Here is a 26,093-nt window from a genome sequence, read left to right as displayed (position 1 = left end):
ATTACTATGAAAATAACGTAAAATTTCAAAATCATGCACGGTGCAGTATTGACAAACACCTATGAATTTCTATTTATAAGCAAGGATTTGAACATGGTATAAACCTGAAAGTTTGTGAGGATGCATGAGATATATCCCCAAACCAGATTTCATCACCAAAACTCGTACCAATTTGCTCATATGGTTGAAATAATTGAATTTTGTTACATATCATTGAATTCCTTAGGAAATTGCATACATTTAGGCGTTTTCCGCGTAATTCTTGAAATTTAACTACAGTCGAAGCGCGTTATAACGACATCGCAAGGGACCGTCGCAATAGAGAAAAGTCATTATAGAGAATAGTTATGACCTCGAAATGTCTTTCATGTGACCGAAAAATGTCGCTATAGAGAGCTTTTGTCGTTATAAAAGTTGTCGTTATAACGAGCTTCGACTGTATTCGTTATTTATATAAATATTGCATTGTTAAGAATTTTACAAGCATATTCGGATTCAGGGAGCTCAAATTTATCATATAGAGTTGTTTTGAAAACTAACAATAATGGCATTGACAAGTGATCAATTTCACCCCGAAATGAGATCCTCTGATTTTTTATTTTAGAGGTATTTGTTAACACTAAAAAGACATTTGTTAGAAAACTTCGGTCCATAAGTCGATGAGGCTCACCTTCGTACTTGTTATCCTGCATTTAGTTGTTTGGCATTGTGAACATTATACAAAAGAGACTAGAAGAACCGTGAAAAATGATCAATTTCACCCGAATTTACGGTAGGTATTTTCCAACCTATGTGTAAGTTATGGTCAACAAGACTCGAGGTAGACAGTTGTATTCGATTATAAAAACCAACTCAATCATCTCGTTGAGGAAACAATTGTATGAAATGGGTTCAGAAATAACTACTTTCGTCACTCAAGTTGAGGTAGCACAGATGTAGTTAAGTTGGCTTGACCGAGGCCCTTACGTTATGCAATGCAACACGACAATATAAGTCTAAATAAAATATTTATAAAACATCAACTGGACAAGAAAAACCACGTCGTGATGGTTTGTTCAACATCTCTTTCACATGGATAGTTGAATGTGTCAATTACGAAACTTTCGTACACAGTTGAACAGTTACATAGATGTGTTATGTGGATTACGATGATGTCAATCTCAATAGCCGAATGTGATACATCCATCCATACATATTCTGTAGACGACTGAGGTTCTCTGATCCAATAGAAAAAAAACCGGCAGTGAGAATTTTCGTCATCAAGATAAATCACACCTTCTGACATAAGCACATTAATGTAAAAAACACACTGACGAAAATAAATAATTTTTTTGGTATCGCTAGGCACAAAACCGGTACAGCATTCGAACCAGGAAGTCTTTGAGATCAATGAACGAATATTATCTATATTAACCTCTACGATCCTTTGAAAAAAATTACTATCATACGCGTAGTGTTGAACTCGCCTGAGGCGAAAAACCACTTAAATAAAGAGAACTATCATGCTGATATGGATCTACGAAGAACTCCATTTGTCAAAATAAGATTGATAGTATCTGCTTTCCTAGGGATGTTATACCAATGCTCTAAATAGTGATCAATTTGCCTCAGGACTACTTAGTTTGCTAAAAAAATCTTTTCATTTCTTACAGATATATTTGTCAATTTCATGTAATATTGTAAATTAAGAAAAAAAAATTGTAGCAAAATAAATAAGATGGTGTTTTGATTTATTTAAAAATAGTAAATAATCAAAAGTGTATACATTACAGTGCTAATTTGTAATCTACCTACTGTACAGGAACATTTTACCCATGTAAAAAAACTCATTAAAATATTTTATAGTTTGTTGTGTTCGTTTAATAAAAATCTTTTTTCTGTTTCTGTAAAATATCTTGAAATTAAACACTCTGAACGCACATGCTATACACCAAGAAATAATTTTGTCGAGTTGCTTTGTCCTCCAAAGATGTGATCTGCATCTTTATAGCTCAAGCGGTCAACCGAAAGTGAGAGAGAGCGTAAAAAAACTCTGGTCTGGAATCCACAGTCGCATTGCATTGTGCAGACTAAGTTCCTCTAATGTAACAAAAAGCGCCCAAACTTCTTGAAGCGGAACAACATAACCGAATCTTTCTGGTAAATGGCTCTTTGGCGTATAAATCTTAACTTGTCGAGCAACTTTTTATAATTGTCTTACCTTAATCAACATTTGAAATGTACGTGGTAGAATAATAGCATTTAAAAAAAGGTAATAAAATTAAACATTTGAAATATTGTATTCGAAATGTATCGTATAATGACGGTTGCATGAAGGGAAATATCTTATACAATTCGTGTTTTTATTTTTGCTTAGAACTGTTGAGACCAAACTTAGGTTATCTAGACCCTCCCACTTACACACAATTGACTTAATATTTTATTCAGATTTATACAGAGACTGAATTTTTGGGTGATATCGAGATGATTTTCTAATCGGGTTCCGTTCTTTACCCAACTCATTTGGGAAACCAAATTGTAGTCCCATAATTTACGGTCGGATCTTTGTAAGAAGTATAAAACGAGGCAAAATGAGAAGGTTGACAAAAACATAAAAATTGAACCATTAAGTGAACCAATAATAATAACAAGACGGGTTTTGAACAGACTTATCATTTTCTACATGCTGAAAATGGACAAGTTTATGCATTGAAAATGTGTACAGTTTGGGTTATTTATATATCACTTAATTCAAGTAATCAGAAGATTGAATCTATGATACCGTTGCACTTAATATTTTTAATCTATCTTCATACTTCAAGTAATTTAAGGTGAAGATGAATCGAAGCCAAACCACAAATTTTCACAAGCACGAATCTGGAGAAGTAGGCATCCGTTTGAGCTGAAAAGTTTATCGATTGGTCACTAGCTGGTTCTCCAGATTTGTGCTTTTGAAAACTTAACTTAACTTAAGGAAAACTCAATATTAACTGCAAATTTCTATGAATTTGCTATTCCGAGCGATCATCATTCTAAATGCGGCCTACAAAGTATTATCCCAAATCATCTTCCGTCGTCTGTCACCTATAGTAAGCGAATTCGTGGGAAGTTATCAAGCCGGCTGTTGACGGCCAATCGACAACGGCCCAGGTCTTTACTGTACGGCAAATCCTCAAAAAATGTCGCATCACCTTTTCATCGATTTCAAGTCGGTTTACGATAGTATTGACCGTGTAGAGCTATGGAAAATCATGGACGAGAACAGCTTTTCCGAGAAGCTCACGAGACTGATAAGAGCGACGATGGAGGATGTGCAAAATTGTGTGAAGGTTTCAGGCGAACATTCCAGTTCGTTTGGATCCCGCCGGGGACTACGACAAGGTGATGGACTTTCGTGCCTGTTGTTCAATATTGCACTAGAAGGTAAAAGCGGAGAGCCGGGCACAACAGCCGGGGTACGATTTTTACGAGATCCAGTCAATTTGTTTATTTCGCGGATGACATAGACATTGTCGGCCGAACATTTGAAAAGGTGGCAGACCTGTACACCCGCCTGAAACGCGAGGCATCAAAGGTTGGACTAGGTGTGAATGCGACCAAGACAAATTACAAGTTAGCTGGTGGGCTCGCCTAGGTAGCAGTGTTACGATAGACGGGGATACGTTCGAGGTGGTCGACGAATTCGTCTACCTTGGATCCTTGCTGACGGCTGACAATACCGTTAGCCGTGAAATTCAGAGGCGCATCATCAGTGGAAGTCGGGCCTACTATGGCCTCCACAAGAAGCTGCGGTCCAAAAAGATTCACACCCACACCAAATGTATCATGTACAAAACGCTCATTAGGCCGGTAGTCCTATACGGGCATGAAACGTGGACGATGCTCGAGGAGAACTTGCAAGCACTTAGAGTTTTCGAGCGTCGGGTGCTTAGGACGATCTTTGGCGGTGTGCAGGAAAACGGTGTGTGGCGGCGAAGGATGAACCACGAGATCGCCCAACTCTACGGCGAACCCAGTATCCAGAAGGTGGACAACGCTGGAAGGATACGATAGGCAGGGCATGTTGCAAGAATGTCGGATAGCAACCCTGCAAAGATGGTGTTCGTGTCGAATCCGGTTGGTACAAGAAGGTGTGGAGCGCAGCGAGTTAGGTGAGCGGATCAAATGCGTATCGATTTGGCGAGCGTGGGGCAAAACCGAGGATGGAGAGAAGCGGCCACGAACCGAGTATTGTGGCGTGAAATTGTTGATTCAGTGTTATCTGTTTAGATGTTAACTAAATAAATTAAAGGTGTCTGGGCTCGTTTCCCAGCAACTTTGGCAAAGAAAGCTCTCAGTTTATAACTGTGGAAGTGCTCACTGAACACTAAGCTGAGAAGCAGGCTCTGTCAAAGTGGTGACGTAATGGCTTTAAGAAGAAGATGAAGTTTACTCTAAAGCATCAACGATGCTATTTGGTTACTTAAGAATGTTCGAGTATTAACCAATAATTAACATTAAATTATTGATAATACTTCTGCAAGAAGGCATACAATATATTTCAAATCTGTTTTAAACTGATAATCCGGAGGTGCTTGAAGACGTTTAAATTAAACTGTTTTTAAAATGTATGATTATATTACCGGAGATAAATTTTCGGGTACTATTGGGCTCGTTAACCAAACCCCAATTTGAAATTTCAGTGAATACCATGTAATAATTGCTGCTGTCCAATGTGTTAAGAGAAATTGTCACAAAATCTATACAGCATAATTTATTAGTCACATTTTGTCGACCTACAAAACGCGGCGCAACTGCAGAATATCTTAATCTTACGTTCTTTATCAACTCCTTCAATAATCAATTTTTTTGGAATATTTATGCTTTGGATCATACATACATAAATTATTTCTACGACCTCAGTAAAACTTTTCGCCGAGAACCCAACAGCTGAGAATTCGGTAATCTGAATGCCGAATCTCGGCACTTATTTTACCAAGATTTCAGCAATTCAATTTTTTGCCGAGATCGGCGAACGTTTTACCGAGAATCGTCAAATTATTATCGAGATATCAGCTGTTGGGTTCTCGGCGAATCCGTTTAAGTGTGTACAACAAAACCAATAATATAAGAAGCTTAAAGAATTTGTGTACACAAAATAATTGACACCTTTGGTTTCCAGAATATACATAAACAGTTAAAAAAAGGATTTCTTAGGAACTTTTGCCAAGATATCTTCAACCTTCCTAAAAATGATGGTTTGCTTGCTTGAGCTTAATTGGCCGCCCGTTATTGCTACTCCAGTATCGTCGAATCAGCTGCACTTACACAAAGAACCAACTAGATGACTGCTAGGGTCTAACAGGCATCCTCAATAATCTTCAATTTTTAGGCCACAATGACGTCTGCCAATAATGGATCGGATATACTGTAGCGGTATTTGCAAGAGTAATAATTTAAGGATATTTTGTTGCGGTAGAAGTATAATAAAAAGCAAACGAACAGTAATATAGATTAATTTACGTTTCAAACGAACAGCAGTAGGGTCAGTGTTCCCTTAGTGGACAGTCCCCTATAGTCGCACTAGTGGATTTTTACGACCGTTTTGCTATAAATCTTTTCCAAATATTTTTTGACATGAAGGTCAAGAACTATTTATCTAAGTACCATTGATACACAGCTTGATTTTGTTCAAAAAATGATCGAAATAATTAGTTTTGCTTAAAATTTGAGCTCCCTTGCGCCTATAGTAAACCTATTGTTCCTATAGTAGCACTACTGAGAGAAACTATTTTTTATTATACAAAATATTTAATGAATTAAGATTTTTTTTTACATTAAACGAAAGCTTTTGATCCACTTTTCTAAGGAAAAATATAGAAGCTTTGTAAAAATACGGTTTTGATTAGTATTTTGACAACGCCGTGATGCTAGTGCTACTATAGGAACAGAAATTAGAAATAGTGCTATTATAGGCACATGTATTTCTATAGTGGCACAAGCGATAATAAATACAAACATATGAGTTTTCGTAGTTTTCATGTTTTTCCCACAAAACCAAGATAAAAAGCTTCCAGATGATGTAAAAATAATGCCGCTAGCGTTATTTTTCGATTTTATACGAATTTTTGTTCTTAGCTATGCGGCTATTGGTACATCGACCCTATATCAGTTCAATTGCATTGAACTTGCATGCAATGGTGAACCCGAATCACTCGCAAATAAACTCTTCATCAAGCTTCACTCGTACAAGTTATCGTTCACTCACTTAGCGCGAGCATAACTCATCTCACGAAGCATGGGGTCGTTGGGATTGACTATGCTCTCCCGTCGGGAGAAGTTTTTGGTAGAAGCTTCAAGAAATACGACAGCATCTATAATGTCGAACAATTCAAAAGACGCTTTTATTAATGGCGAAAACTGAAAATTACATGTATATATTTTAAATTATATCAAACAGGAATAATGCCGACACTTGTAGTGACGAACCATACATAGTTTGTTTGAAAATTACATATGAGTATTACTGTGCATTTTGTCTCGATATGGTAGAAGACTTAAAAATACGTCAACATTCACAATGTCGAACAATTCAAAAGATAATTTTTAATAATGTCAAAAAAAGAAAAATATATGTAAATTGAAATTGTATAAAAAAAGCATAATGCCGACACTTATAGTGACGAACCATACAAAGTTTGTTTTAATGTTACATAAAAGTTAGGCTTTCAAGAAAAAATGTGTTATCATAAGCATGAAACGAACTCACCAGTTGGTAATCCATCCTCAACTGAACACGAAATTGACAATGACAGCAAAACTTCTTGGCGTCCCGAAAACAAACCGTCTTGCTTGGGCCTTCACAAATACCTACCCAGCAAGACGCTCCAAAGCAGGAAAAAAAATCTCCGGCGACGGAAACACACGCGAAACCGTGAGCAAAATCTATCGGACGACGCAAAACCGAACCGTCCTGCTTGGGCTTCACGAAGCACTACCTGTTAGCACCGGTTTTCCACCAATGTAAACATATGCATAGACAGACCTGTCACATGAAAAGGCCTATCAAAAATTAATAAAGTGTAGCAGTGCAAGTCATAAAGTGATAATAATGCATTGATACATTTGTAATGCAGGGTAAATGCTTCATTGTCTGACAGCTCTTGAAATTTGTCGAATAAAAGCAATGTTGCATCAATGTTGTAGATATGCAGTAGAATACACTACCTACCATAAGTATGAGATCGCGGTGTTATTGGTTTATAAGTCCTAAATCTGATTGTTAATGCCAAAAGGTTGGGACGTCATTTTTATTGTAGCAGCGTAGCTTTAGAGAAAAGAATATTTTAGTGATTATTATGTCTACAAACCTTCAAAGAACATCTTGTCAAGTCAATAAAGCAATTGGTTCATAAATTTATTTTAATACGTACATGTAACATGTAAATACGTACATGACGAACATGTTATATCAATTTCAAACTATCTAAGTTCAATTTCAAGTTGTAAGTGCAACATTTTTGCAGTGTTATGAATATTGTATGTAGTTTAAACACAATTTGAAGGTTGCTAGATATGTATATGTATATATATATATATATATATATATATATATATATATATATATATATATATATATATATATATATATATATATATATATATATATATATATATATATATATATATATATATATATATATATATATATATATATATATATATATATATATATATATATATATATATATATATATATATATATATATAATATATATATATATATATATATATATATATATATATATATATATATATATATATATATATATATATATATATATATATATATATATATATATATATATATATATATATATATATATATATATATATATATATATATATATATATATATATATATATATATATATATATATATATATATAATATATATAGATGACTTGTAGATAATTGTCTGAATGTTTGAATAAAAACACAAAAACAAATCTTGTTTGGTGCCTACACTGAAAAAAAAATTGAAAGTCAATTTAGAAAACGCCATTTTTATTTGGCTGAATCCATTGCCGTTTTCAAAAATATCATAGCAGGTCTAGTTTTTAAGATATTGGCTGTTGAAAATGCAAATATTGACTATTTTAGCCAACTTGCTTGCAAGTTTGCCAGCTTGTAAGGCAATTTATTTGATTAAATTGCCACAGAATTCAAACTTTATGCGTAAAACAATACTTATCAACAAAGTTTATAATACTTTCGATGGGGAAAAATTATTTTTTAAAGTTTTAAAAGAGTTATGTATTTTCTTATATGGGAAACGAAGAATTTCGTATGGAGACAGCAAGTATGTCGAAAAAATCGGTTTAATCTAAATTTAGTCGTGAAATTTCAACCAAATTATATCTAAAATGAAAGTTTAAGTGCAAAATCGTATGCTTGGTAGATTAGATCAGAAAAAAATTTGATATATTATACTTTAAATTATATGTAAACATCGATAAAACCAGCGTTTTATACAACTTTGGCGACCTGTAGCTAAAAATTGTGACGTGCTGGAACATTTCTGAAAATGGCATCAGATTCAGCAACCCTAAATCTACTCGAGAAACATAACTTAGTTCTTGAGACACGCAAAAATGTCATTTTTGTTACGCTGTGTAATTATAGGGTGTCCCAGAAAGAATGGGCACTCATAGTATTTTTCCAAACCATCAAATATTTTTATATTTTTGTATTTTTCTATAGGCTATTACAACCAGCATCTGTGATAAATTTGTTTGATTTAATAATCGTTTACATTGAAAATATTTATTTATTTATTTTACCCAAAAATTTTGGATGAGGGATAAACTATACATATTTTTGTTTAAAATGTTATTTGGCTTTGTTAGAGAACACTTTAAAAAATGGTAAAATACGAAAAAAAATTTTCTCTCCACGTAAGACATTATCAGGAAGATATTATTCTTCAGGTATTTTAAAAAGTAATAGGGTGCCGGTGCCATTAGTGGACTACCTAAGCTATAAAAAATCATAACAAAATAACGAAAAGCTTTAACAGAAATCTTTTGGCGTCAGCAGAAAGATTTCAACCTCTACTATATGGGAAAAATATAAAAAGAGTGATAAGACTTATTTTTAAACATAAAATCGCTTGAGCCACTATTGGTACACGTGTTCCAGTAGTTGCGCTAGTCCTCCAGTAGTAGACGTTCGGGAATAATACAAACAATTTTAAACAAAATGGTAAATTTTTACATAGGTTTAACATTTTTCCCTCGGAACAGCAACTAATATCTTTCGAATGAAGCATAAAGATCATCTCTGGGACTTTTCTTCATTTTTATACATCCATTTTAAAAACTGCTTCCATCCGTTGATCCGCTACTGGAACACGACGGCAACTACTGGTGCAAGGGAGCAAATTTTTTGCGTAAACTTAATTATTTATATGACTTTTTGATAAAATTAAAAGCTGAAATTTAGCAAACCGACTTAACTTGAGGCGATCTATCCTTCAAAAATAGAACGTTTTTATCGAAAAATGGACGTTTTATTCCATAGTCCAATCTACTGGTACATTACAACCATTGGTACCGGCACTCTAAAAATAATAAATTTCAGATTTACGAAAGGTTAATCCGTATTCTGTTAGATAGGCAACTTTAATGTTTGGTTTATTCATGTTTTTACATAAATATACGGATTTGTTTTTTGACCATTTTCCAATCGACCACAGCTGGAATTGGATTTTTAGTTCCAATTCAAATTTCACATGCTTACGTTTTAAATTTCAATTTAAATAAGTGACAGTCTCATCAAATGTCATATCGTCACTGATAAATATATTTTTTTCAGATTTTTATTATACGCACTTTCTGACACAGGACAAATTTTGTAAAACTAAGTCGCTCAAAAATAACGCAATTTGTGCAAGACTGATAAGAGATGCTTCAAAGATATGTTACGTAACCCACACATTAATAATTAAATGATTCATTAAAAATTTGCAATCTACTCTTTTTGGTTACAGTAATCAAATGAGTAAAAATCAGGATTTTATCTTCACAAGTCTTGGAAAGGCAGAAAGACGAAGTCGTGCTCATACTTTCTGTGACACCCTATATGTTAACAACCAACCAATCCAATTGTCCTATCACAATTTAAAGTGGCTTAAAGTCTTCAAATTATTTCAACAGGCTAAAAATTATATGGTTAAAATCCATTGTGTTCTGTGGACATTTCTCTTCCTTCATAAAGCTCGCAAAAAATCTTTCTCAAGACCGTATTGTATGGTTTGCTTGGTTTCACAAATATTTGAAATCGAAAATTTGTCAAACTTAATGCCTAAGAATAAAATAGTGCAATACTAAACCATGTTAAAACATTGACTTTATTTTGCTTGTACGCATAGAGCCATGCCTTCAAAGTTTGTACCGTAATCCGGGGTAAATTGATCACTGCGGCGAATTCGATCAGGTCGGAGCCAAAAAACTTTTCCTCCCAATGATGCTGAAGGTTTCGTTGGCACCACAGACATTCCATGTTTTCTAGTTCATAGATGTCTTATGATCATTTTTATTAGGGCCAGTTTTGCATTGAAATTGTCACACTTTTTGAAGGTGTAAGCAATACAGTTGAAAATGTCGGTGCTGAACAATCCACTGGTGCTATGCCTAAATGTCAACTTTGAGTGATTAAAGTGTTGTTTAAGTTTAAGTATGAACCACTGGACTTATTTTTGATATCATACAGCATACCAAGTATAGAGTTTTGCTCAAAAAACCGCTTATACTCAAACAATGTGCGTATTAGGCAGATTTTCAAAGTTTATTTTTGGTATAAAATGATCAAATACTCGAGTTGTGAGGATTTGGACATTATTTTCAGATTCAGGAGACCCAAATTTAGTAGATAGGGAAACTTTTTATTCTTACACCTGCTTTGTTATATGGGGATCAATTTCGCCCCAGTGGGTGTTAAATATTAATTCATGAAAATTCGATTTCGTAAACTGATGAAGATCAATGGAGGACTGGTTGTGTCGGAATTTATTTGGCGATATTTGATTCCGAAGGATAACACAACAAAAAATTGTAAAATAGTGATCAATTTGCCCCCGGATTACGATACGGATAATTTGCGAACATCCTGTTAACAAAATGCTATACTATAATTCGTAAGAATATTTCAAAATTATTTCTGTATGAACAGTATTTCAAAAACCTAATAATTCCGAAACTTTGAGTTAATTAGATGACGCTGTATTAAATAAAAATGTTATAAATTATTTTTTATCAATGTTTTTTTTTCCGGAATCAAACCCTTTGCTTACGGAAGTTTGATCAAAAATCACAACCAAAACATAGGAAAACATCTGCAACATTCAAACAGCTTTTCCTCTTCGCTACAAGAAACTCGCTGAAGTGTGGTTGTTGTCAAGAAATGATTCCACCCAACGCTTCTCCCACCATTTTCCGCACTGCTCGGAAACACAACAAAAACGATCGTCACCCCAGCCTTCGTCATAGCCAAACTAAAGCGGTCCAAAAACATCACACATTCATGTTTGCATAAACGAAGCTTTGCACGTTGCGTAGGTATGTACCTTCATAACTTCAAACCGACCCCATAGCTTCTACCGGCAACACATCCACGGTCGAGCAGTTGGACCCATCTAGCTATTGTTGTTGGGTCGAGAGATTTCGAGTTCACTTGTAAAGCCGTACGCTATTAACTACCGCGATGCTGCGCTGACTGGACGATCAAACAGTTCGCTCCTTAACCACCTTAACGCGGATCATCGTCAGCGTCGTCATCACCCATCGATCGCGAATTTACTTCTCTATCACTGTAGTAAGAAAAAAAATCCTACTCAATCCGTCAATCTATCGGGCGCGCGCGCAGATCGAGCTATAGAACCCAAGCCATCGATCGCAGCACAAATTCAGTTGCTCTCGGTCAACCGGCGACTAACAACGCTTTTCCGATCTGATCTTCAGTGTAACCGAAAAAGTTGGAATCTATCCATCTATCTTTGCGAGGAGAAGTGCAACTGTACAGAAGTGATCGAAACTAACAGTTTCGGACTAGTGATTTTGGGCAAAAGTGTAAAAGTTGGGGGGTTCGTAGCTGCATTTGTAGAGATCTATCGAGGTTGTAGGTGATTGGAAACATGTTCGATCCGGTGGCCAATGTGACCATCGGGCTGCCCGATGGCATCAACTCCAGTTCATATTTCCAGCGAAAATGGGATGCCTTTCTGGATGTCGTTGGTAAATATTTATTTTCTATCGATAGTGAAATAATTTTCCTGGTGCTAAACGAAAGATTTGAACAGTGAGACGTGACATGTGAGTGAATATGAAACGAGTAAAAGTGTCCTGAAGAAGGAGCATTACCAAGTACAAAGGATTTCTAAGGAAGTCGATATGTGTCTAATGGTGAGATTTGATGGAAGCTATTCCGAAAAAAAAATCATTTGGAATACAGGACTTGGTAACACCCACAAAACAGGACTAACTAGGGAGAACAGCATTTTTCGCTGCAACTGAGGTAGGAAAAAATCTTTCCAAACATTGTGCGAATGGTGATGAGACACAAGATGGCTATGTGCGAAAGTTAGACATGTGCACCGAATTATTTGAAATCGGCGGCGTCAGGGCATTCTTGGGCATCGGCATGGACAAAAATTAAACATAAAAATGTTGTAAAATATAAATGATGACACCGTGTAGCAGGCCTGTCCAACCTTTCTTAACAAAGCGCCAAGTCTCAAACAAAACGTTTCTTTTGATGGTTTTTCTAAAAAACAATGCCTGATTATTATGTTAGTACCGTCAAATGAAGCATAGTTGATCACTTTTCAGAAATTCTGTTCTATAAGATCTGCTGGGATGGATGTTATATTATTTTTTCTTTTAATCTATACTAGTTGGATGTTTATCGAGAAGTGCAAAAGAAATTTTGACAAAATATTATTACTATAACAAAAATAATTTTCAGAAGTCATATAGTAAAGTTCTTGATTTCGGGGTGAAGTTTATCAATTCCTGCGAAAGGTCTACAAAAAAATAGATATGCTATACACTAAATTTAGAGTCACTGAAGCTGAATCAAGTTTCAAAAATCTTTCAACTTGCGTTCAATCCATCATTGTAATCATCGTCATCATCAAAACTTCAAAAATCTGTTTCTGTACAAAACTAAAAATTAATCGATGAATATGTTTTCAATATGTTTCGGTTGGAGAATAAAATAATGATTTTGAAGGAAAAATCTGCATTTGAAAATTCCGAAATCAATGACGGATCCTGCCACCTTTAACGCCTAAAGTTAGTTTGTTTTAATGGTATCTTTATATGGCTTTAGCAAAAGTCTATATAAAGGAGCGGCCCAAATCTACCAAAAATTTGAGATTTTTATGATTTTTATCATTTTAAAATATACCTCATGTATTATATTAATAAGATTTTAAATTGAAATTGGACTAGAATTTAATTTTCTTTGACTTTTATGACGTTAAATTGACCGAAGTCAAAAAATTGAAAAATGTAACAATAAAAATAAGTACAAATTTCATATATAAGGTATACAATATTTTCCCAAAGTTCCGCACTATTTGAAAGCTTATGGTTCAGCACTTTTATTGAGCATGAGGATGGAAAAAATATTTGGTTGAAGTTTTTATATTATTCAATATTACACTTTAGTAATTTTAATGATTTTTAACATGAAAAACAACTCTTGACGCGTCATGTCACCGCCATTTTGAATATTGTAGATCAAAAAGCTTCCTTAGATCTTACAAAAAACGTTTAAATTTTTTGCAGAAATTTGATAATTTTCAAGTTAGAGCTATTTGAAAAAATCAATATTTTCATACATTATAACGAAATTTTTCATACAAAGTTGATTTAAAATATATTTTACCACTCTTCATACATATTTTGATCAAACTCGTTGAAATACAAGCAAAATTTATGTTTTCATCCAAATTTGATTGCATTTCTAATAAAACAAAATGAAAAAAAAATGTTACGTAATGTGTGAATAACCAATTCTGAAACAATAAAAACGCCAAATAACATATTCAGATTACATATTTCATCGGTTAAGGCGATAAAACTAGTTTTGGTCAAACTTCGTTTTTTTTTTCGACCATTGTGCATTGTTTGGAGAAGAACTTTGAAACAGTTTATCCAACATTTTCTAAAAATATGTTTTTTCCTGGTCTTATAATTTGGATGTCAACCCATAATTAGAAAAATCAAGAGTTGCCATCAGATAGTGCGATATTAAGCCAAAGTAGGCCGTCATTGAAATTTGTACGTGTCGTTGATGATTGTTGCTAATTCATCTCACGATTTCGAATTAAAGAAAATCAGTTGGTTTTGCACTGACACTGCTGAAAAAGTATCAGCATGCTTTATGCATGTTAGCGCGTACAGTGATACATTTTCAACTCAATATAAACTATCAAGATTGAGTTTTATCACTTTGAAATGCAAGCTGAAAAGTCATTATTGTTGCCAAAACGAATGACGGCTACTTAGCCTTAAAGAGGTATTGATAATTAAAATTCGGCTCTCCTAACTCTCTATATATGTGGGTACGGGAATGATCAACTTTTCCCAACTGATCAACTACACCCAGAATTACGGTATCCCTTGAAGAGGTCTGTAGCTCCTACTATTATGTGATAATTTTGCATAAGAGTCTGTGAGAATCCTGCTCGAGACTATGTCAGATACTAGTCCAGGATTTAAAAAAAAATACTGTATTGAACTCTGTTAGAAAGTTGTTCAACATTTTATAAACATACTAGCATCTCCCAGAAAACCTGAAAGTGTTTAAATATCTTGCCAAGTATTTTGTGAGAATCAATAAATATGCTGTAATGCTGTCCAATATGTCAAAAAAAAACAGCTGAAAAATCCTCGCTTCAGTGGTAATCGTAGTTGGAATTCTAAGATAATTTTTCCAAAGCATTTTATAAGGAAATATATTTAGAATAGACTATTTCCGTCAGACCTTACCCCCTATTTTTATATTTTTATTCGAAAGACGATTGTTTTTAATAATTATTGACGCTAACAGAGCTAGTTTATATGCACTCCTGATTTTATTATAAACTTTTGAAAACTAGAGAATTCACCATATTTTGAGTAGTGCGGCACATTTGTTTCAACCTTGTGGGTAAACAAAGTGGAGATTTTTCCACAACTTCCACAACACAACTGGGCATAAAGTATAATCGTACATGCCACACGATATACGAATGCGAAAATGGCAAGTTTGGCAAAGAAAGCTCTCAGTTAATAACAGTGTAAGTGCTCATAAGAACACTAAGCTGAGAAGCAGGGCCTGTCCCAGTGAGGACGTAATGCCAAGAAGAACAGAAGAAGGTCTTCCCGAAAAATCCTTCACGACCACAACAAATATTCCCTTCATCTTCGCGCCGGAAGACTCTGCCGTGCTCCGCGATAGTTCTCAAAAAGGGTTCTGCTCCCGGTGGAAAACTGGGGGCGAAGATAAAACCATCACCATGCAACAGCATACTGTTTTGATTACTCGATTCTAATGGAAGCTGGAGGAATCTAAACAGAATGATGAGCCAATCAAGGACCTCTTGCAATCTCGATCAGCGGCGATCTTCCGGATTTCAGCGAAATTCTTTTCGTCACCCTCAGCCAACCACGGAACCGGAAGAGAGCAGGACCATTTTCATATCCAAGCGGGGCACCACAGCAGCCACAGGCGATAGTAATGAAAAGGATACCCACCGTTGTCGTGAAAGACTTCGTCGTGCTGGATCTCTTCATCAAATTAGTAGAACAATGACGATGAAATGTGCTCGGGGAGTATAGACAAATAAAAACGGGGAAATAATATTATTTGCCACACAGTAAACCTTAAAATACCGGTGGTGGAACCGAAGTAAAAAACATTGACGACCAAGATGGTTTTCGGGATTGTTTTGTTGATTCCAGCCACGGTGGAAGTGGTGGATGAAAATCTGTCATGATTGACCCGAATCCAACCCGGTACTAGGCAGCCATGTTTTCGTGGTCAGCATCAAATTCAAGAGCAACAACGTACATTGGCCTAATCATATTGGGGAAATTTTCCTCCAATACTAAAATATGTTTCTAGCTAATCACATCAACCCATATTGACTTGCTGTACTGCAATCCAATAGTTTGCAACCGTTTGTTTGTTCAAATAACTATTGTTATGCGAGAAAAGAAATTTTTCGGAGAAAAAGATTTCGCCATCATCGATTGTTAGTTCTCAAACGGTTATTTGTTTACAAACATTGAGCTGTCAGTGGGAACCAGAGATGTTTGCTCGTTATTTTCCAATGGGGTTGTATGGGCGGAGTCAAAAGGCTGCCCGAATCAGCTGATCAAATATTCACCACCACGTGGAGACAAACATCATAAGGAATCTGATAAAAATCGGAGATAAATAAATTGTAGTAGACCGTGGGGTGTAATGTCGTGCCGCCAGTTTTTTACTGTTTTTCGATAGTTAGGAGCTTCAAAACATATGGGTTCCTTGGGAAAGTTTGTTCAGTAAATTGACAGAAAGCATTTAAGCCATTAAAAAAAAATTCACGGTAATGGTCTATTGTCATCCATGCCATTAATATATAAATAAAAACTGGAGCTTGTCTGCAATTTTCATCAGGATTGGTTGACATTTATGTGAGCTATGTTTTTTTTCGGGGGAGAGACGTTTCGCATAAAGACATATCGCATAAGGACGTTTCGCTTAATTCTATGGGTGGACGTTTCACATAATGGACGTTTGGCAAAAAAAGAATTACATATATGCTTTCTTTAAAATGCTTCCTGTTCTTATATGAAACTGCTTTATGCGAAACGTTTATTACGCCATACGTCCGTATGTGAAACGTCCTAATGCGAAACATCTTTATGCGAAATGGATCACCCCCGTTTTTTTTTTTCATGTTGAAAATTTGTGTCTTGAAAAAGCTATGTCCTTTGAGTGTTGAGGTGAAACATTTTGGAATCAGAATTCAATGATGTAAAGTGAACTACAGTAAGCATGGATTTATGTATAATAAAGGCAAGAAGATGAAATCATCATTGATATACACATAATTAACTTTCAAGTAGTAGTTCAAGAAACTGTCCGTGCTGAAAGAAGAACATCCTGAATGTAAGCAGTTATTCACTTCTCTGCTAGCGGTAATAGCCACCTGCAGATGTTTTTTCATCACGTTTGACGTTAGCTTTTGACAGTAACTAAAACGGTTTGAGACTTATTCGTCCTTCTGCTGATCGGGTTGCTTTGATCCTTCGAATCGTACAAAGTACAGTTAACTCTCCCTTACTCGATATTCTGTATCTCGATATTTCCCCTAACTCGATGGAATGCGCGGTCCCTTCAATCTAGCATACTTTGATCCCTCTGTAAGTCGATACCTCTCTAACTCGATGTTCCCTAACTCGATGCGATCTGTTTCAGTTTCCTATGCTAGTTTACCTCTCTAACTCGATATTTTAATGAAAATTTTCAAATATTGACCAAATGTTAATAAATTCCATAAATTTGATAATTATGATTATAGTAATAGTAAATTGAAGGTTGACAAGTTTTTTTTCAGGGTGATAAAAAATTGGATTTTTGAAAACTATGCAAAAAGTGTCACATTGCTTAATGTACTAAAATTTTACTATTTTTCACATTTTATTTACTATTTTCAATGTACTTTTTCGAAATAATCAATATTTCAAAAATTGAAAAATTTGTGCTCTGTATCTCGATACCTCCCTGACTCGATGGTCCCTTCAATATCGAGTTAGGGAAAGATGACTGTAATATATGTCATATATATGTAATATGCACCCTTGAGGCGAAATAACCCACGGTGCCTGTTAAGAGTATTTATGAAGAATTTGGAAAAGATTTCTCGTCAAGGGCTGATAGGAATGGCCCACAACATGCGATTTTACAAATCCAACTTCGAGAAAAATGTCTATTTTTATATTTATAGAATCCCCGAAAATCGTTTTGCTCCTGGGTGCATATTACCCCTGTCACCCTTATTATAAGCTTTAATATCAATAACTATGAGAAATACTTCTCTCTTGAAAGAACAGCCTATGGTCAAAAGAAGGAAAAATCTCTTATCAAAATTTTGGCAAGTATGATGCATATAATAATTTTATCAGCACAACTACAAAGAACTGCCGATGATTTAAAGAAGGTGAAATTCCCAATTAAAATATAAGCTAAACTATGTTCAACAGTAATGAAACCAGTATACCTCGAAAGAAAAGGTTGAGATTTCTTACGCGGCATACAATTTATTTTTAATTTTCATACAAAAAATCTTATCATGGGGGGAGGGGGGGTCGAAAAATCCCGAAAATTGCCTTACGTAATAAATGGATCGCCCCTAAGGAATCAACTAGCACGAAGTTTTGCTGCAACTATATTTCTTTTATGAAAGCATTACTATTAATAACAATTAAAGGACTTAAGTACAATTGTGGGATGCTTTGTAAACTTCTAGCAGCAATATATAAAGAAATTAACTTAGAGACTTTCATGAAGAAACTTCAAGAGAAATCCTTGGAATGCAATGTTTCAAAATATCAAGGAAAATGAATAGGAGAATTACAGGAGAAACTCGAGAAATGACTCTTGCAAAATTACAGGCAGGTCTTTTTTAAGAAATTACTTAGAGGAATCTTTCTTTCATTGTGCTCATTTTGTCCAGTTTTACACATGTTTCGATTATGCATCAAAAAGATATAGGGCTTCTTTGAAAAAAAATCGAATAAGAAACTAGAATGACTCAGACTTTTAACGAATAAATTACTAGCGAAATAAATTTAAGAGTTCTGGAACAACCCTTCGAAAGGCCGAATATAGGATTGAATCGAGAAGGAGCCCTTTTGAATGAATTCTTGGACAATTTGTAGGAGGAATCTCTGAAAAAAAAATATTGTAATCCGTTAAGAAAACCCTAGAAGACTCTTTTTGAAATTTACTGAAGGTTCCCAGAAGCGTTAGGGATTTCTTCCTAGGCTGACCCTAAGCTAATCGGATAAAAACGGGACAGTAAAGAACAAAAACAAAACAAACTTTAGAGATGAAGATAATGCTCTCCTTGAGAAATCAGTACGTCATTCATTGAAAAAAATCAATGATATCTGGAAAATATCTGCTATTGATAGTTTGACTTAAAAACTCACTACAAATTTCAATGCGATAAATTTGATTTTGGGTTAGTAAAATTTGTCCTAAGCTAAACGAAAATATTTTTGTTAGGCTCATCAAGTCATAAACGTAAACTGTTCTAATACTTCTTGATATGATTGAAAAAAAAATTGCGTATCAATAGTAAAAGTAGCTCTATATGATTTATTTAAAAAAAACTTGTAAACGGCCTAGCATGATTTCTGAGAAATATCGATCTTTTTAACATTTCAATCTTAAACGTTTAAATGGTGAAGTACTAAATTCGGTTTTCATTTTCAAATAAATATTCCACTGACAATCTCAAAGATTTATAATCTTAATATTTCATCTCTAAAATAAGTCTTCCCTAGTGCAGGCTCAATTTGGCTAAGCTGTGGAAAATGTTGCTGTTTCATATGACAATTGTCAACAACATCAAAAAATGATATTCGAATTAATCAGGATTCTTCAAACTAATTCAAACTAATTATATTCTTATATAAACAAAACATCACTCAATGAGACTTAACCATGTTTCGAAAATCAATCTGCTTCGAAACTCGCTGTTTACAAATTTAGTTTAACTTTGAACGATAAACTAATAACTACTGAAAAAAAACTATTAAGACATAAAACTTTGAAAATAACGGACACCTGGAATCCCTGGAATCCTCCTTGAATAAATTTACATTCATAGTGAATTTTTTTAATACCGTGTATGGGAACGACATGACTAGAAGATCATATCAAAATAATTATACAAATATATCATATTGAGGTATAATTATCTCCCGTTGATAGAATTTAGATATGACGAAATATTTTTTTTAATTATACCTTACAGGACTATATGTTACAAAAAGTCATAACAAATCTTATTACAATCTTGTTATAACTCGAACAGAATTTTGGCTGCATTCATCATTATAACTAAATGATGTCACAGAACACATATAGTTGTTTATTATTGTATGAACAGGACAGGACATGGTATAATTGGGTTTTATTATATGAAGAACATTTACCAATAACGAGTAAGATTGTCGTCTAATCACGTCACTAACTGTGATGTCATGATATACATCTTAGCTGAAGCAAGACCATGTTCATTTGGAATGAGAAGACGTAGAATCAGTTGAGTTCCTTCAAGTGCACCAATAGCCTTAATGATAGGGGCATCAGGTCCTTCCCTGTGCTTTGGCACATGTCTCGATTCAATTCCCGTCAAAGACATGGTTTTATAAAAAAGTAAAACACCTTTTTTATTTTATTTGTCATTTCCTAAAATCAAACTTACACACTTAACATTTACCCAAAAATATGAGTAAAAAATTTATGGTATTTACCCTAATTGTTTTTTACTCAAAGCGATTTTTGTAGCAAAATTCGGATATGCTGTAGTGCAGTTTATAACATCCGGTGTTACAAAAAATGATCGTAACTAAATAACACACCAAGTTATAATTTTGATGGTTTCAGCTAGTCGGGAATAAGTCTAGGGGGTGAGATTGGCTTAAAATGGAAAAATATAATGCATGAAATATCCCCATCTAGAGGATGACATTGGGTTATTTTTAATTCACTTGTAATGTCGTGGTGAATAAATATTCTTCATTAGTTTTTGGACAGTTGTTAACATATCTAAAAGAACATACACACCAAATTCGAACTTTGTTGGAGCAAAATTGCGTTAGTCATTCAATAAATAATTCGTATATATCCTTTTTTTCACACCCACCGACGGTATCATCATTGTTTTTTTGAGTTGAAATATTAATCGGCATGAAAATACAAAATCGGCGGCGTCACGTTTATCGCCGTCGGCGTAACGTAAAATAAATTGGCAACGCCGGTTCACAGGTCTAGCGGCAGAGGCGCTTCTGGTTTTTCCATACGAAGAAAGAACACGCTATGTGGAAGCAAGTTCTCGCAACACAAACGTGCAACAATGCCACTTTCCAAAGTTGACATTCAGCAAATTTGGCGCACACTCTCAGGTATTTACTTTGCTGCGACCTCTAGACAGCCGGTCCCCTCCATCAATTCGGCCCAACACGTTTACTTCCCATAGGCAACACTCGGGCACTTCTGCCAATCCGACCTAAGAAAACGGAAAAACACGTCGATGATGTGCCATATGAACCTGATGTTTATTTTCGGTACGCAGATAAGACAAATATAATTATGCAAAATTCTACTACTAACGCAGAAGAGCGATGGATACGTGATCAATTATTTTGAGGCGTCACTTGAAATCAAGGTTCAGATGAGCATCTCAGAGATCAGTCCGGCATCGATTATAAAAATGATTATAGTTCTAAACGTTCTAAACTGCTTCTTCTTCTTCTTGGACATACGTCCTCGCTAGGACAGAGCCTTCTTTTCAGCTTACTGTTTCATGAGTAGTTCCACAGTTTTAACTGAGAGCTTTCTATGCAAATGCAAGGATGGGCCTTCTTTAGCCGAGTGGTTAGAGTTCGCGACTACAAAGCAATGCCATGGGTTCGATTCCCGGGCGGTCCTTGATTTTTTCGTAATGGAAATTTCCTTGACTTCCATGGGCATAGAGTATCTTCGTACCTGCCACACGATATACGAATGCAAAATGGCAACTTTGGCAAAGAAAGCTCTCAGTTAATAACTGTGGAAGTGCTCATAAGAACACTAAGCTGAGAAGCAGGCTCTGTCCCAGTGAGGACGTTAATGCCAAGAAGAAGAAGAAGAAGAAGAAGAAGAAGAAGAAGAAGAAGAAGAAGAAGAAGAAGAAGGTGCGAAGATACACTATTCCCTGTGAAGGAGAGAAAATTTCCAACCCGAAAAGATCCCCGATCGGTGAGATTCTAACTCTCAGCTTGGTCTTGCCAAATAGCTGCGAGTTTAACGCTACTGCAATCTGGGCCCCACGATCATTCTTGTAATGTGCAAAAATCAATTTGAAAAACGGCTTTTGACATGAAACGATGTATTTCAGTATCAAATTGATCAATCTTAAAGGTGGCCTTAAATATCAGACAAAATTTAGAAACGCCTCGAATTCTTCTATTTTTCCGCAAACTTTGCCAAGGACTTCCCCAGTATTTTCCTAGTAACTACTCCGTGTCTTCTTTCATAAAATATTTCGGTTTTTTATTTTCAGTGAATCTCTCAAGACAACTTTTGAAAGCTCCTTATTACGTCTTTTTACGTGTAAAAAAGTTATCGAAATGTGAAAGATCACATTTTCTTGTTCAAACAATAGCCTATTACCTATTACGACAACACTCGTAACAAAACTGGAAATGAATCATGATCAAACATTTCTCCTGGCAGACAATCGTAAATCCCTGTTTGTTTTAATTACTTTCATTACACAACAGGCCGGCAATCACCTATTACACCTAATTGTCGGTATACAATATCCCACCACACTGCACCACAATAATCACCGTCTGCGTTTCGTTGCATCGTTGCATCCCGCTGATTACAGTTTATCAGTCATCTATCATACGTGGTGCTAACTCCTCCCGTATTTGAATACCTAATGACATGCCGTTGCATGTGGTAGGTAAAACCAGCAAAAGCTGGTTTGATTCAGCCTCACAAATAAGGAGCTTTATCTACAATTTTAGAGTTTCGATTATGAAGAAGATATAAAAATGTTAAAGTGCCACGGGAGACCGTGTTATTTTCCCTATCTTTTGTCTCACTCTAACAATTATCATCAAAACTTTGCAGAAGCAAATCTCTAGTTTTAGTGAACCGATTAAACTGAAAATTTAATGGGTTGTGCATTACATATATATAATGCTAGTGATACATTTTTCGCATCGATATATTGAGGGGTACTTGAGATTAACTTTTCAAATGGAGAGGGTGATTAAAACACCGTCTCGTGCGGCCTTATAACAGAGTCATAAAAGACAATTGCAATAATTGTAGAAACAAATTTTGATGGCCTAAGATATTTGATGGCTCCAATTTTAGGATAAATATAAATATATATGATAAAGGTAGGCAAACGTACCAAAATTATTAGAACTTCAACCGTTTCAGATAATAGGTTTGAGTAGTCAAAGGAACCTAAATGAGTCCAACCCCTTTTTTACAAATTCTAGCTTCCTCTTCAAAATTCATACTTTTGGGCAGAGTATACACATGACTCGAGTTGCTTTTTTTGTGCAATGGTTCAAGCTCCTTTTAACATGAAGCTCAAGTTCCGCAAATGAAAATGAAAGAGTCCCTTATTCCATACGTTTTGAAGAGTAACGGAATGCCATTTTCCCAAAACGAACGTTGGCGCTTATAATATGAAGAGAAGGGTATTACGTTTTCAGACCAACAAATTTCCAGTACTCGTTAGGGCATATGGGTGATTTTAAAATACAGCGACAAGCTCAGTCGAAATTCAAAAACATAAATTTAGAGGGCAAATGTTTCCAAATCTAAACCACCAACTGTTTAGGAAGGACGCCTATCACTTCACCTCCATTTTTTATGAAACAGTTATATACTCTTCAAATGACATAGCAAACTGATGGGCATGAAATGCATCGGTCCACTTGCTTCTATTCACGTGCCGTCGCTCCGTCTTCGAGGCCTTGTTCCGGTAAATGGGTTTTAGCACAGTGTTTAGATGTTGAAGAACGTATAGGTCGTACAGATATCGCCTAAGTGTTAGTTTCTGTGCTCTGTTTTGATTGTTTCTGTTGGTGTACTTTATTGATTGTGCCCTTTACGGTTCGAAGCCCTGTAATCGTTGAAACAGAATAATGAATTAATTATTTCGCAGATTTAATGTGAGAATCGTTGAACAGAACCACGGTACATATTAAGAAGGCTATATATTCCGAAAACTGACAGCTACTTGACGACGTCATTCCTATCCACCTCGAACAAATAAGTGAAAACAAATGATCTAGTGGTCCGGATGGTACATGGTACGATAGGAATGACGTCATATGTTTACAATCAAATTTTATGTTTACATTAGTGAAGTCTTGTTAATTTTGTATGCCGTGAAAAGAATCATTAAGAAAAACACAAAAATGGTCCGATCAGGACTTGATCTCATGACATACCGATGAGGAAACAGACTTGTTACCACTCAGCCAGCTATCATTTCTTGTTTGTGGTTTGCAAAAACTGAAACAATAACAGTGACTGTCGAAAGGCTTTAGAGAAGTACGGTGAAAATAATACGGTCACCGAGCTGTTCATTAGCATTCTACTGGTTTACGCAGTTAATTGGTATGTGTTCACAGGAAAATCTGATTTTTTGTTTGTTTTTGTTTTTATCTTTATTAACGAGATGTTTAAGCCTATCCTTGGTTCATCTTGGGATCAACGGCTTTACTTAAGGAATTCCTTTCCGTAGAGAGTTGTCACCTGAGACGAGACTCACGAAGACGGTATTCTTTTTCTGTGATTGCTGAGTTTTTGTCAGTCCACTATGTGTTTACATCAATCCTAGGACAGGACGTGACAGCTCAACAAGAACTGCCTTATTGTTTTTCAATAAATAACCTTGCCGATACAAAGTCCAGTGCTACCAGTATCCTTTTAAGGCAAATCTTGTGAACAAATTCAAATACAGTTCACTCTCCCTTACTCGATATTCCGTATCTCGATATCGAGTTAGAGAACCATAGTGAAAGTTGGTTTTCATGGCTAACTCGATGGTCCCTTGGAGCGCAGTTGCATTGGTTTTGTGTTCTGTATCTTGATACCTCCCTAAGTCGATGGTCCCTTTAATATCGAGTAAGGGAGAGATGACTGTATTAAGGCTCATAATTGGTTGTTTCTTGCACGCTTCATTCATTCAGTGCAATTAAGGATGCTAGCTTTTTCAAAAATTAGGTTTATATTCAAACCCGGCGGTATTTTTGGAGAAAACTGCCACAGTTTCCATTATTGCTATCAGATATTTTTTTTTTTTATTTTAACATTATAGGAGCACATGCGGAAAACTCAATATCGAATATAAATAGATTGGAAACAAGAAGACTTCATGAAAAAATTTCAAACTTCTGATGAAAACTCTAATTTAGGATCTAGCAACACAGTCGGGCTAGCAACAAAGTACCCTGTTGGCAGCGTTGCCAACCTTCCAGCTTTGCCTGGAATATTCCAGATTTTTGAGGTCCCATATTACAAAAATCTTGTTTTGTAAATAATTTGTAAGGTTCTCCATATACGAGATAAGCGATTCAGACTTTTCCAGACAAATTTTCAAAATCTCCCAGATTTTTGAGAAATCGACTTGGCATCCCTGCCTGTTGAAATCTAACTTAAATATGTGAAAGTAGACTTTTGCCAAAATGACCAATGACGTGACCAAGTGGTGACAGGCAATTGGTTTCGTTTTTTTGTATTTTTACCTGACACGTCTTGTCTTAGCATCAATCAATGAGCAAGGCGTGCACTGCACATCGTACATTCGTGCTGTGCGTACACGAATTCTCTCTGCTCTTGGAAGTTTTGTTAAAAACTACCTAAAGCAATAAAACAGTTCTTTTCAGTGTTACAAAAACAGTTCTTTTCAGTGCTAAAATTAAAAACGGTACTTTTCAGTGCTACTAAAACAGTACTTTTCAGTACTATTTTTTCTACCATTGATCCCTTTACGATCCTTGTTTGGACTCTTTCCTTCGATGTTTCGTTGGACCCGTTAGCGAAAGCTAGCGGCGGTAATCCTTCTTGGACACCGTCTTGGAAAAAACCTTCTTAGGAGGTCACGTCTTCTCTCGTTTATTCACTAACCATGGTTGCAACTACAAACAAAAGGAAGAGTGAATCTCTGAATTCACAACTTCCTTCAAAAAAGTGGGATTTAAAACTGTCACTAAACGTGGCAAGAATGGAAGAAAGGACATTTCACCGGAATGCGAACTTTCTTCCAAGGGTGAAATGAATAGTGATAA

At 35.2% G+C, this 26,093-nt stretch overlaps 1 protein-coding gene across 1 annotated transcript in view; it reads left to right on the top strand.

The window, feature by feature from the left end:
• The first annotated feature begins 11,725 nt into the window (after positions 1-11,725).
• The window catches only part of LOC5576269 (fatty acid hydroxylase domain-containing protein 2), a 58,133-nt gene continuing 43,765 nt past the window's right edge, over positions 11,726-26,093 (top strand). Inside the window, exon 1 of the mRNA XM_001662509.2 lies at positions 11,726-12,251. Coding sequence (XP_001662559.2) covers positions 12,152-12,251 — 100 coding nt within the window. The 5' untranslated portion in view covers positions 11,726-12,151. The remainder of the gene's footprint in view (positions 12,252-26,093) is intronic.

Source organism: Aedes aegypti, chromosome 3 (assembly GCF_002204515.2).
Source record: "Aedes aegypti strain LVP_AGWG chromosome 3, AaegL5.0 Primary Assembly, whole genome shotgun sequence".
In the NCBI taxonomy this organism is placed as follows: Eukaryota; Metazoa; Arthropoda; class Insecta; order Diptera; family Culicidae; genus Aedes; species Aedes aegypti.
Note: the sequence above shows the minus strand (reverse complement) of the source record. Positions and strands in the feature narration are given on the sequence as shown.